The 13,899-nt window shown below is 34.9% G+C and overlaps 1 protein-coding gene across 1 annotated transcript in view; it reads right to left on the minus strand.

Annotated features, from left to right (window-relative positions):
* The window catches only part of LOC143228462 (cytoplasmic dynein 2 heavy chain 1-like), a 197,919-nt gene that overhangs the window by 40,696 nt on the left and 143,324 nt on the right, over positions 1–13,899 (minus strand). The window contains 3 exon segments of the mRNA XM_076459717.1: positions 2,575–2,696; positions 3,137–3,359; positions 9,814–10,046. Of these exon segments, the coding sequence (XP_076315832.1) occupies positions 2,575–2,696; positions 3,137–3,359; positions 9,814–10,046 (578 nt within the window).

Raw genomic sequence — 13,899 nt, forward strand, 5'->3', positions numbered from 1 at the left:
TGTAGTTCATGATAAACCAAAGTATTAGACAGAAGAAGGACAGAGAGTTACTATAAACCCAAAATAATAGATACAAGCAGAACAGATAATAATTATAAAACCAAAGTATTAGAACGAAGCAGGACAGAAAGTTGTTATAAACCAAATTATTAGATAGAAGCAGGATAGAGAGTTAATATAAACCAAAGTATTAGACAGAAGAAGGACAGAGAGTTACTATAAACCAAAATAATAGATACAAGCAGAACAGATAATAATTATAAACCAAAGTATTAGAACGAAGCTAGGACAGAAAGTTGTTATAAACCAAAGTATTAGATAGAAGCAGGATAGAGAGTTAATATAAACCAAAGTATTAGATAGAAGCAGGATAGAGAGTTAATATAAACCAAAAGATTATTATAAAAAAAGCTTAGAGGACAGGAGAGAGTTATTATAAACCAAAGTATTAGACGAAGCAAGGACAGAGAATAATTATAAACCAAAGCAGAACAGAGAGAATTATAAACCAAAGTACTTAGGAAAAAGAGGCAAAAATAGGAGCATAAATTATAAACCAAAGTACAAGAAAAAAAAGACTCAGACAGAGAGTAATATAAACCAAAAGTATGAGACAGAAGCAGAACAAATAATAATTATTAACAAAAAAAATAAACAAAAAGCAGGACAGATAAAGATTATAAACCCAAATTATTAGACATAGTCAGTGGCATGTAGGTATAAATATAAAAAATAAAGGATGTCATCTATTCAAAAGTATTAAGACTCAACAAGTTAGTGATATCATATAATAGAAGGATGTAAACCATTCATCAGTTGGATTCTACTGCAGTGATATCATAGGAACACAAAGGATGTAACTATTTCATCAGCTGGGACTCTAATGTTAGTGATATCGTATACAATAAAAGATGTAAACTATTCATCAGCTGAAACCCTATGTTAGTGGTATCATATAAAATAAAGGATGTGAACTATTCACCAACTGGGACTCTACTGTTAGTGATATCATATAAAATAAAGGATGTAAACTATTCAAAAGCTGGGACTATAGATATCATAAAATAAAGGATGTGAACTATTCATCAGCTAAGACTCTACTGTTAGTGATATTTAGATGATATGAGTCTTATTTTATATGATATCACTAACAGTAGAGTCTCAGCTGGTGAATAGTTTACATCCTTTATTTTATATGATATCATAAGTAGAGTCTCAGCTGGTGAATAGTCCATATCCTTTATTTTATATGATATCACTAACAGTAGAGTCCCAGCTGGTGAATAGTTCACATCCTTTATTTTATATGAAATCACTAACAGTAGAGTCCCAGCTGGTGAATAGTCCACATCCTTTATTTTATATGATATCACTAACAGTAGAGTCCCAGCTGGTGAATAGTCACATCCTTTATTTTATATGAATTCACTCAACAGTAGAGTCCCAGCTGATGAATAGTTCACATCCTTTATTTTATACGATATCACTAACAGTAGAGTCCCAGCTGGTGAATAGTTCACATCCTTTATTTTATATGAATTCACTAACAGTAGAGTCCCAGCTGATGAATAGTTCACATCCTTTATTTTATATGATATCACTAACAGAAGAGTCCCAGCTGGTGAATAGTTCACATCCTTTATTTTATATGATATCACTAACAGTAGAGTCTCAGCTGGTGAATAGTCCATATCCTTTATTTTATATGATATCACTAACAGTAGAGTCCCAGCTGGTGAATAGTTCACATCCTTTATTTTATATGAAATCACTAACAGTAGAGTCCCAGCTGGTGAATAGTCCACATCCTTTATTTTATATGATATCACTAACAGTAGAGTCCCAGCTGGTGAATAGTTCACATCCTTTATTTTATATGAATTCACTAACAGTAGAGTCCCAGCTGATGAATAGTTCACATCCTTTATTTTATACAATATCACTAACAGTAGAGTCCCAGCTGGTGAATAGTTCACATCCTTTATTTTATATGAATTCACTAACAGTAGAGTCCCAGCTGATGAATAGTTCACATCCTTTATTTTATATGATATCACTAACAGAAGAGTCCCAGCTGGTGAATAGTTCACATCCTTTATTTTATATGATATCACTAACAGTAGAGTCCCAGCTTTTGAATAGTCCACATCCTTTATTTTATATGATATCACTAACAGTAGAGTCCCAGCTGGTGAATAGTTCACATCCTTTATTTTATATGAATTCACTAACAGTAGAGTCCCAGCTGATGAATAGTTCACATCCTTTATTTTATACGATATCACTAACAGTAGAGTCCCAGCTGATGAATAGTTCACATCCTTTATTTTATATGAATTCACTAACAGTAGAGTCCCAGCTGGTGAATAGTTCACATCCTTTATTTTATATGATATCACTAACAGTAGAGTCCCAGCTGGTGAATAGTTTACATCCTTTATTTTATATGATATCACTAACAGTAGAGTCCCAGCTGGTGAATAGTTCACATCCTTTATTTTATATGAAATCACTAACAGTAGAGTCCCAGCTGGTGAATAGTCCACATCCTTTATTTTATATGAATTCACTAACAGTAGAGTCCCAGCTGATGAATAGTCCACATCCTTTATCCTCTACTGTTAGCGATATCATATAAAATAAAGAATGACAAAATTTCAGATTATGGATTTCTCGCTTCTTAATATATGCACTTTCTGTACTCAAGAATAGGATCATTTATTGGGAATCCAACATTTTGACTTAGATAATGTGAAAATAATCTACAAAGAGTTAACAGAAAGTATCTTGTTGTCCTGTACATTATTCTATCATATAGTCTTGAGAATATTTAGGTCTTTTAAGATGTTTCTAAACTGGTGAGAAGTTGATGGCTATTTGTTACAAGGTCTAAGCAAGCCACACAAAAAAGTGAAATACAGATATTGTAAATAATTTATTTAATCCCGCTAATTACTGTGGAATTGTCTAATGTGTTGCACATAATGTGAATGATTTCATCCAATTAATTTGATTAGTGAACATTCTAGAAGTCATGATTTTAGGTTTAAGATGCAGATTTATATGAATTTTCTAGTGGTATAAAGAATTGTTATCTACCCATTATTTATAACTATGGAATGCCTTTAAATCTCACGTTTTGCAAAATAACTGTATATGGATCCACGGAATCCTTCTTGTGAAGATTTGTCTCTTAGAGGACCAAGGAGAGGTTCCATTTCTTCAGGAGCATAGAGTCCAGGGATTTCTCCAGCTGCCAAGATACTGTTCACCATCTCAAGAAACTGGGAGTCTATCAAATGGTGGTCTTCCAAGATCATCACAACTTCATGACCATCAATACCAGCCACCTGAAACAGCTGTTCAATTACAAAAGGTTAGTGTTTTAAAAAAACCTTCCATATATTTTTGAAATATTTGTTCTCCAGGTAAATCAGAATGATATGATAAACCTCAGTAAAATAGAGAAACAAATGTCAATAACATGGGTTTTTACACTTGTTGTCTAAGTAAATTAATATTACTTGATAAATCAAGCAAGAAACAAAATTATAATTTTCATACACTGAAAACGTACATCTGCTTCATCTGAAACAATACTTCAGGCTGGCAGTACTGATGGCCCAATAAGGGATTTACTAGCCTTAATGTTCAGGAGATTGAGTGTTCTATGGATATCCTTTGTTTTTCCCAGTTTATCTTCTTCTCCTGTGCCTTTTGATCTTGGCCTTATTGACAAGGCTTCACTCCACAATAATTCCCAGAATCAACACTAGAATTGATATGCTATAGCAATCCAGACCTGGCCATCTGGCATCAAGTAAATGGATTCAACTTGTGGAAGGACTTATGTGGATTGGTTCACCCTAATCCAAAAACTCCTTCATAAATAACCAACATCCCATGAGGATAGGACGAGGACACCCAAATGAAGGGGTGAGCTCCATGTAACAGTTCCATTCAAGGAATTAAGAAAAGTGTAACAGTACCTGCAGGTTGACTGGTGCACTCTAATCCAAAACCTCCTCTATGGGGAACTGACATCCTGCAATAGTAGTAGAAGGATACCCAATATGTTTATGCAACACCAGTAGAAGTGCCATTTCTACATCAAGCAGAATACCACAAGCCCTACTCTTGACTGAAATGTTAACAGACTCGTTTAGTAGAACTCATTCAGGAGAAAACCTCCATGGCTCACAAGCTCAGCAGCTTGAAAGTGGAAAGTGGCAAGGACTCCTGTACTCCATGCAAGAAGGGGGTGGGAATAATGCATTGTGGAGTCCAAAGGACCATTTCTCACCGAAGACATTGTAATTGGTGACAATGAAGTTCTAGTCTGAAAAGCAGACCATACTGAGTTCTTCACTCAAGAATGATAGGGTTGGGCAGCTGTCTCCATCTACTTTACCCATTTTGTCCATAGTAGCATGATCCAGAATGGACATATTTATGAAGCAAATGTTGCAAAACACTGAGCATTTGAGTGATCTTGTCAAACACTCCATCTCTGCTGTAACTGTGCTGAGCCACTCAACATGGCATACAGTGCAGATTTTTTGTTAAAAAATACCACTTGCCACAGAGAAGGATCCAAGAAACATACAAAGCAAGAGCCCCTGTAAAAAAAGAAAGCATCAATAAACCCAATGTCATTGTTGCACCAAAGAGTGAAGTATAGCCACAGGTAGTAAGTGATACCTGAAGCATAAGGAAACTGTGATATTATGGAGATAATGAAAAATGAAGATTGGCATGATGGTCAACATGTCTGATCACATAATCTCCTTCAAAGGCTAACCTATAAAAGAACAAGAGAAAAGGTGAAGGGGATGATGAGAATTGATGTAAAATGGAAGATTGAAAAGTGACAAGAAGAAAAAAAACCCATGGAATGAAATGATGACCCTATTAAGAGGGGTAAAGGGAGAAAGAGTGTTGTCAAGAACAGAAACTATTGAAAGGAATAGTGTGAGAAATAAAACAACCAGGGGCACATTCTGGTCATAAAATGAACACATTGTAACACTGAAAGATGGATGTACATGAGTACATACTTGTGTATACATTGTTATCTATTGTTCATTGTTTTACAATGCAAAATCACCAAATTGTGTTCAAAAAATCTTTCATTTCTCTCCCGCTGAGTTTACAGTAAGTTTAAGGACTTGCAATGCTCAAATTCAAGGCTTGACTTTCCATGGCTTACAGAGTGCAGGCAATCCATTGTGTACCTTTTCATTACAACAATGATATTTATTTTAAGGCAAAAGCACAAATAATAACATACTGTACCATAATACATGTATGTGAATGATGGTCACAGCAAATATAGAAGACACCATCAACAGGTCAAGAGGGGAAAGAATACACTTTAGGAGAAAGACGAAACAAAAGGGTACAAATGGAGGTAAAGTAATGGAATAGAGTACAACATGAATGTCCAATCTGGAGCATGAAACATAGAGGCAATCAATGTATTCAGAAAGAGCACAATAAAGGATAATAATAGGAAAAGACACTGTGGTAACTAAGATCAAATGGGATGAAAGAAACGAAACTGGATCCAATATGAAAACTGGACCACTCCACCAGGGACATGATAGTAGTCAGGTGTGAAGATGAAGGTAGGAAAATGTGGATGGAGAATCAGTGATTGTATTATAAGATGTGAAAAAAGAGAGGAGAATTAGCCAAAAATTGGAACAAGAGAATAAACTTCAGATAGGTGGGTCAGTGAATAGAAATCAGAAGCACTAATCACAAAAGTGGTACAGAGGAGTAAGAAAATCAGACATAATCACAGGGAAACATGAAACAACATGAAAGGTTTGACCAAATTTGAATAAAGGCAGCCATAGCCAAATCCAAGGATAGGGAACAGGAGACCAAAGAAGGTAACTGGTGAAAGGAAGAGAAGGTAAATGTACCAATATGAAGAGCATATCACTGGATTCCAACTCACTGAAAAAAAAAAGGAATAATGGGATCACTCTTTGGGTAAACCCATTTCAGTTGAGAAAAATGACCCACCTGAAGTCTGAAGACACACTGTATGCAACACATTATCAAATTAATTTGGTTATCATGAACCAAAAGATCCAGGTGGAAAAAAAAAACACAAAGATCCTGACTGGATGCATGCTTGGAAAGAGATGTGAGCCACAGTTGTTAATTTGTCAGAGTGGATCATGACCTCTGGAGACAGAAAAAAAGGATCCAAAGCCCAGCTGACAGCAAGAAATTCTAGGACAGTGACAGAAATTTAACATAATACCTCAGACAAACAGACTGTGATTGACACATGCACCACAGCCCTGGAGGGATGCACCCACAAACAGATGGAAATTTAGCTGAAGAGAAAGAAGCATGACATCTGCAGAAGTATGAATCAGGTCTAACCATCAAAAGAGATTATTAATATGGTAGGAAAGAAGGGAATGGGAGAATCCAAATGATCCTGACCGCAGTTTCATTGGCCCTGGAGTATCCGTGAAATGGATTTCAGATGAGTTCAATCAAGGGTCCGGAGAGGAGTCAGCAATGACCATGCCCTCAAAGTAAGAGAATCTCATGACTAGAAAGTAAGGAAGTAGACAGGGTGTATTGAATGACCCATACTACAGAACAAAGTGTTAGAGGAGAAGGTTGGGCCTGACTTGGAACGGTGATAGAGAAAACATTCAAAGAACAATGTACAGGGTAGGATGTATGAAGGACTTCACCTAGCTGAAAAAACAACCTGCTTGAGCAGTGTCTAGAAAAGTCAGTTGTCTAGGATGTACGAAGGACTTCACCTAGCTGAAAAATCAGCCTGTTTGAGCAGTGTCTAGAAGTAGTCAGTTGTCTAGGATGTAAGAAGGACTTCACCTAGCTGAATAAACAGCCTGCTTGAGCAGTGTCTAGAAGTAGTCAGTTGTCTAGAATGTAACAAGGACTTCACCTAGCTGAATAAACAGCCTGCTTGAGCAGTGTCTAGAAGTAGTCAGTTGTCTAGGATGTAACAAGGACTTCACCTAGCTGAATAAACAGCCTGCTTGAGCAGTGTCTAGAAGTAGTCAGTTGTCTAGGATGTGACAAGGACTTCACCTAGCTGAATAACCAGCCTGCTTGAGCAGTGTCTAGAAGTAGTCAGTTGTCTAGGATGTAACAAGGACTTCACCTAGCTGAATAAACAGCCTGCTTGAGCAGCGTCTAGAAGTAGTCAGTTGTCTAGGATGTGACAAGGACTTCACCTAGCTGAAAAACAGCCTGCTTGAGCAGTGTCTAGAAGTAGTCAGTTGTCTAGGATGTAGGAAGGACTTTACCTAGCTGAAACAACAGCCTGCTTGAGTAATGTCTAGAAGTAGTCAGTTGTCTAGGATGTAAGAAGGACTTCACCTAGCTGAATAAACAGCCTGCTTGAGCAGTGTCTAGAAGTAGTCAGTTGTCTGGGATGTAAGGACTTCACGTAGCTGAAAAAACAGCCTGCTTGAGCAGTGTCTAGAAGTAGTCAGTTGTCTTAGGGAAAGGGAAAGTGTAACCTCAGGTCATGAGGATTTAGAGTGAAGGCCCACACCAACCAACAAAGATAAAAGGTGCCAAAGTCAGACCAAAAGGTAAGATGCAAAATCAGTACACCAATCCACAATGAGGAAACCAAAAATAAGGACAAGAATGTTCTCAGATGGAAACGTATGTAGATATACACTGGAGAGGACCTTTTCATTCATCCAAAGACCTGAAGAAAAAGCCTTCTGAAGGGAAGGCAGGAGATCTTGGTGAACTGTGTGGTGTGAATTAATGTAGTAAGATAGGATAGGTTGATGACCAGCCCCCTAATACCCAGTCTATTTGAAAACCCTAAGTAGGTGAGAGTAAACCCCCAAACTGTTTAGGGAGATCTAACAGCCTGTTGTGTGAAGAAGGATCAGCTGACTCATAAAGATGCTCACATGAACAGGGATCCTAAGGAGGAGGAAGGAAACAGACATGCTGAACCAAGGAGAAGTAAGAAGGGGATAAAAGAACCTACTAATGAGATATCATGACCCTTAGGCTTCACCACTGAACAAAGGTCAACAGAAGAGCTCCTACTGGACCCACCAGGTAGTCTTCAGAACCATTGTTGGTATGCCTTGCATTGTTAGGAAGAAAACAAACTACGCTTAGGGGAAGAAGGAAAAAAAAACAAGGATAGAGAAGGGTAGGTCTGAGGGACAGATAATGATAGCATACATGACATTGACAATGACAAATGTGTCACTGAAAAAAGAAAGGGTGTAAAGTCAGTGAACTGAAGTAAACTTAGACTCCAAGGGCTCTGGAATCATGATAAACATGTAACATACCCAAATACTAGATACTTTTAAGTTTTATCAATTAGTATAGTATAAAATCTTACCTTATAATCCACATTTTATTTATATACAACTTCTTGACTTAACAAAGCAATATAAAAAAAATCCTGAATTTTCCATAGTGTGACCCACGTGACACTTTCTCTTGACCTCCTGTTTTCTCTACTTTACCCTCCATCATCCCTTCAGAAAGTTTGAAATTAAATGTAAACTGCTCACCTAAACTCATAATTGCTGAGACAAACCATAATTTTTATAGCCTTCACTTTCATTCAGTTACAGAACTATCAAATAGTAAATCAGATTCTGACTGTCACACTTGTCACTCACAGCTTCTCTTTCAAACTTGTTGACAGCTCTCTCTCACTTTTAATTATACATTATATATAGCCAACAGAAAGTAAATCTATTAAATGACATATTGTAAAATGTTATATTCTGAACAGATTGTATTAATATCACTTAGAAATACAACTTTGGTTCCCACAAGAGCTAGCTTGGATGAATTTGTAATGGCTCTTGTTAGAAACCCAGACAAATTGCAATAGCTAAGGGAAATTGGCTGTTTGTTACATGTTATTATTTTACATTCTTTAGTGCATTATTTCATTAAATAAAAATTATTTAGTGCATTACTGCCATTAGTATAAAATAAGTCATCATGAGCAAAAAAAAAGTAGGCCCAGGTGAGTATTATATTTTTCTATTTATTATTATAAAAGTTACTAAAGTGTAAAAATAGGGATCTCTTTAAGTTAGTTAAGGTTATTTCAGGTAAAAGAAATAATATAATGCAAATGTTTCACGAGGCACACGGGCGAACAGCTCACGGATAAGGTACGTAGAGTAACGTGAGGCGCATATTCCCCAAGAGATTTACAACCTATAATGGTGTGAAGAGTAGTTAGACATACTTCAAAGGACAACAGAACAATAACATTTAATGATAAATAGATGTACACTGTTAGCTGCTTAAACTGGATAAACCAGTTTAGTTTCTTGTTACAATCTGAAGTCATTCTAGAAAAAGTGTAATTTAGATTTATTTCAATTATTTTTATGGTGGTGGTGGGTCCAAAGTCAGTCAAATTAACTGATCCTGCTTTGAGATAGGGTAGAAAATAACAGATAAAATATAAAGTTTTACTGAAAAAAAACAATAAAAACATTTGAAATGTATTTAGGAGGCATCAAGTTTCTAATTAAATTGTACTCTATGTTTAATATGTTATCTATCTGTTCCTCATAATATATTCTAATTTCTTTGCTCCAACATGAAAATGAATTTTCTAAAATATGATGGTTGAGTAGGCATAATTAAAAAGATTATGTTTTGGATTTAATTTTTATACATTTAAAAAAATAAAACACTCACTTTCTGCAAAAATTGAGTGATAACTTTATAATGTGAAATGCTGATGAAGCTTTACAAATCATAACAAACTGAGCACTGTACTTTGTGTCACCTACTTACTGTCTTTAAGTCATTCTTGAACTGTTTAACACCATAATTACGACTAATTTTTGGAGAAAATAAAGTTGCTTGATGCATGTGAGCAACAACCGAAGCAGCAAGTCTTCGGCCAACACCACTGACGCCTGCTAGTAGAAGTGACCCTCCTGGAGACGTAAGTACTCGGTCAACCTTAGCAATCTGGTCAAGCACTTCTCGAAACACTATGATATTTATATCTTGAACTTCATGGCCTGAAACAAATACAAGATGAAATTATATAGAAAGTATTTTCAAACAAGCCAAACCATAATCATTCCAAAAGGACCTTAAGTCACTTGTAAATAATGAAAAAAAAACAACTCCATCTTGTATAACTTCACCTCAAAATTATCATACTGACACTTATTTTTACACTTTTCAATATTTCTGTACATATATTCACTTCATGGTTAGAAGATAAAAGAAATAATAAATTCTGTATTCAACTTTTCTACTACAAACATATGACTTCAAGTAACATTTCATAATAACTAGTGTGAGACTTCTTACCTTACATATATAAACACAATGGAGAAAAATTAATGCTCTAATTCAGCTGTAGATCCCAGTTTTATTTTTCAACTGAACTCTATATAAACAGTAACAAACATTACATTGTAACTCATATTCAAATACCTATGTTATGAGAGTATACTTTGCAATAAATATTTTATTTTTAACAAGTTATGATAAATCAGGCAATGTTTCTCTCCATTTATTTTCCCTAAAGTTAATCTAAAGAGCCTTCTATGTTTGTTTGTTTTTCTCCAGCTGATACTGACCCTGTAACATGAGTAAGCTGTTTAAAAATCATATATTTTTAGCTAGCTACATTACCTAACCAGTCAATAATTAATTGAATGCACAGAAGAAAAAACATGATAGCATATATTTACAGTTTATTTACAAGTACTAAAACAAATTACTGTGATAAAAAAATTATAAAAAATAAATTAAAAAAACTGGAGTAGAAAAATTAAAACAAAAGTACATTTTAAATAAACTAACAAACTGATCTGAAAATATGCTCTATTATCAGAACAAATATTTTATCATTCAAGATAAAAACAAATGTCCATAAATATACTGCACCTGCTCTCATTATCCACATCCTCTCTGTAACCGACCAATCACAATAATGGATAACCAATATCCATAAATACCACTCTCTACTGTGACAGTCACACACATAAATATTACATTATAACTATCCCAACAAACATTATATAGCCTCAGTTACATGTACACATACGAAGACATGATACAACTATCCCATGGAATAGTATGTAGCCTCAGCCACACAAACACACAAGATCACATTAAAACAAACCCATGGAATAGTAGATACCTTCAGACACATGCATACATACAAGAATATCATACAATTATCCCATGGAATAGTATGTAGCCTCAGTCACACAAACACACAAGATCACATTAAAACAAACCCATGGAATAGTAGATACCTTCAGTCACATGCATACACACAAGAATATTATACAACTATCCCATGGAATAGTAGAGAGCTTCAGTCATATAAACACACTAGGTCACATTATAACTATCCCATGGAATAATATATAGCCTCAGTCATACACACAAGGACACAATACAACTACACAATGGAATAGTAGATAACTTCAGTCACACAAGTACATTAGGTCACAATACAACTATCCAATAGAATAGTATATAGCTTCAGTCACATGTACAAGGATATAATACAACTATCCCATGGAATAGTACAGGGGTGGCCAAACTTGCTTAACGAAAGAGCCACATACAATAAACTTCAGATGTTTGAGAGCCACAAACATGAACAAATATTACTCATGTTTTTTTTTGTTATGTGCAAATTTTGTTACATAAATTTTATATAAATATTAAAAAATACATTATGTGATAATATTTATTCATGAATGTAGTTTGTAAACTGTTAATTTGTATTAGTTTCAATAATCACAAAGTACACACATATATATACCAAATGTTTTCAAAATCCTGGCTGATTATTGTTTTAACCATATTGATCGTATTTAATATGGCAATAAACTAGGAACTAGGAACTATGGCAATAAACTAAGAAAAATATACAAATTTGCATTTCATTAACATAAAATTAGACTGAAAAAAACAGAAATAAAAAGGGGTAATATTTTTAATGATATTTAATTGTTTTAGTAAATATCTGGTCAAAACAAGGAGGAAAATATGTAAAACAATAAAATTAGAGTAATTTTAATCAAATACCACCTTACAAAATTTTAGTTTTATCATAATATTTTTCTGATACAATTATCAGGTTATTTGCTACTAGTAGAAGTCTTATGAGTTGTGAGTCATTGAAATTCCAGCTGATATGTTGTCAAGGTTGTATGAATTAACTCCATCAGGTGTTGATCTGTAAGGACTGCATGATGCGTTGACTTCACAAACTTCATTTCAGAGTACAGTAATTCACAGCAGTATGTTGTGCTGAAAATTGAAATAAGTTGCACACTGGTTTTCTTCAGTTCAGGATATTTTATTTCTGGAACTTGCTTCCAAAGCTCAATTGCAGAATAGGATTCATGGATCATCTTTAGACCCAAGTCCTCCCATAGTTCTATTAGTTCCATTTCCACAGCAGATGATTCTATAACCAGAGCTTTGAAAATTGTAGAACCATCAATGATCACATCAACCATGAATGGATTTACAAGAAAGGTGAAGCAGGGCTTCAGCTTCTGCAAGTCCTCAAACCTGTCTAGGAAATTATCAAGTAGTCCTTGTAATTTATCTTTGCATTATTCCAGTTTATGGTCTTTTATTTCAATATCAGGGAATTTATTTACTCCCCTTTTGAGATTGAGAAGTAACTGAAGCTTCTTGACAATATGTCTCTTTGAAAAGTCTTATTTTATTATGAAAGCTGACAAATGTCTGAGTAAGATCAGAAACAATCTTATCCTTACCCTGGAGTGCCAAGTTGAGAGTTTGTAGATGATTCATTATATCAGTAAGGAACATTAGATCTTGCATCAATTCATTATTTCCCAGTTGAAGATAGAATCTTTTATTTTCTTCAAAAAAGTAATTATAGGTTCCAACAGATCGACAAATCTATTTAAGACATTGCTGGTTGACAGCCACCTCACAATGCAGTAGAAAGAGACATCACTGGGTTTAACTTCAAGCTCCAGTTCTTCAATAAAATTTTTGAACTGTCGATGGGTCTTCCCATTTGAACGTATGAAATTGACAATTTCAAGAACAAATTTCGTAAAATCTTCATACTGGCTGTCAGGTGTTCATGATGAATAATGCATTGAACAGGGAGAAACTCTGGAAAGCTGGGATCACTTTTCATAAGTACAATTAATCCTGCATTTTTCCCCACTATTGCAGGTGCTCCATCTGTCGCAACACTGACAAGTTCATCCAGTGTAACATCAGCATTTGTTAAGGCTCTGTCAAGCGAATTTTTAATGTCAATACCAAGAGTTGTTTCTTTTACTGCCAAAATCTCTTCTTTCACAGTTACATCACAGTAAACATAACGAACAAATACTGCCAGTTGTAGGTTATCTTGTATGTCTGTAGATTTGTCAAGGGCTAAGTTGAATGCAAGGGAATTCTTTAAATCATTTTACATTTTGCCTGCAACATCAGCAATGATCTGGGAGATACATCTCTCTGTAGTGTGGCGTGAAGCTGGTATTTGTGCTATTAGTCACTGATGTTTTGTGTTATTTGGTTCTAGCACTGCAACAACTTCACCATCAGAATATGGCCATTTAGCACAAGCAGTTTTCCATGATATAACAAAACTAGCTTCAGTCATTGTATCAGCTTCCTTACTGAACATTGTCAACAGTCTCTACTGGTTATTTAGTGATGATTTTAACACAGTAAACTTGTTTTTCTGTAATTCTGATTTAGGTGGATAATCAGTCAAAAAGATTTTGTAATTTGTTTCATAGTGAAGTTTCCAGTTACTGGCTTTGTAATGACTGAGTAACATATTGCACATAAGACACAAAAGTTTACCTTCTTGTAATGACTGAGTAACACATTGCACATAAG

Source organism: Tachypleus tridentatus, chromosome 10 (assembly GCF_004210375.1).
Source record: "Tachypleus tridentatus isolate NWPU-2018 chromosome 10, ASM421037v1, whole genome shotgun sequence".
Taxonomy (NCBI): domain Eukaryota; kingdom Metazoa; phylum Arthropoda; class Merostomata; order Xiphosura; family Limulidae; genus Tachypleus; species Tachypleus tridentatus.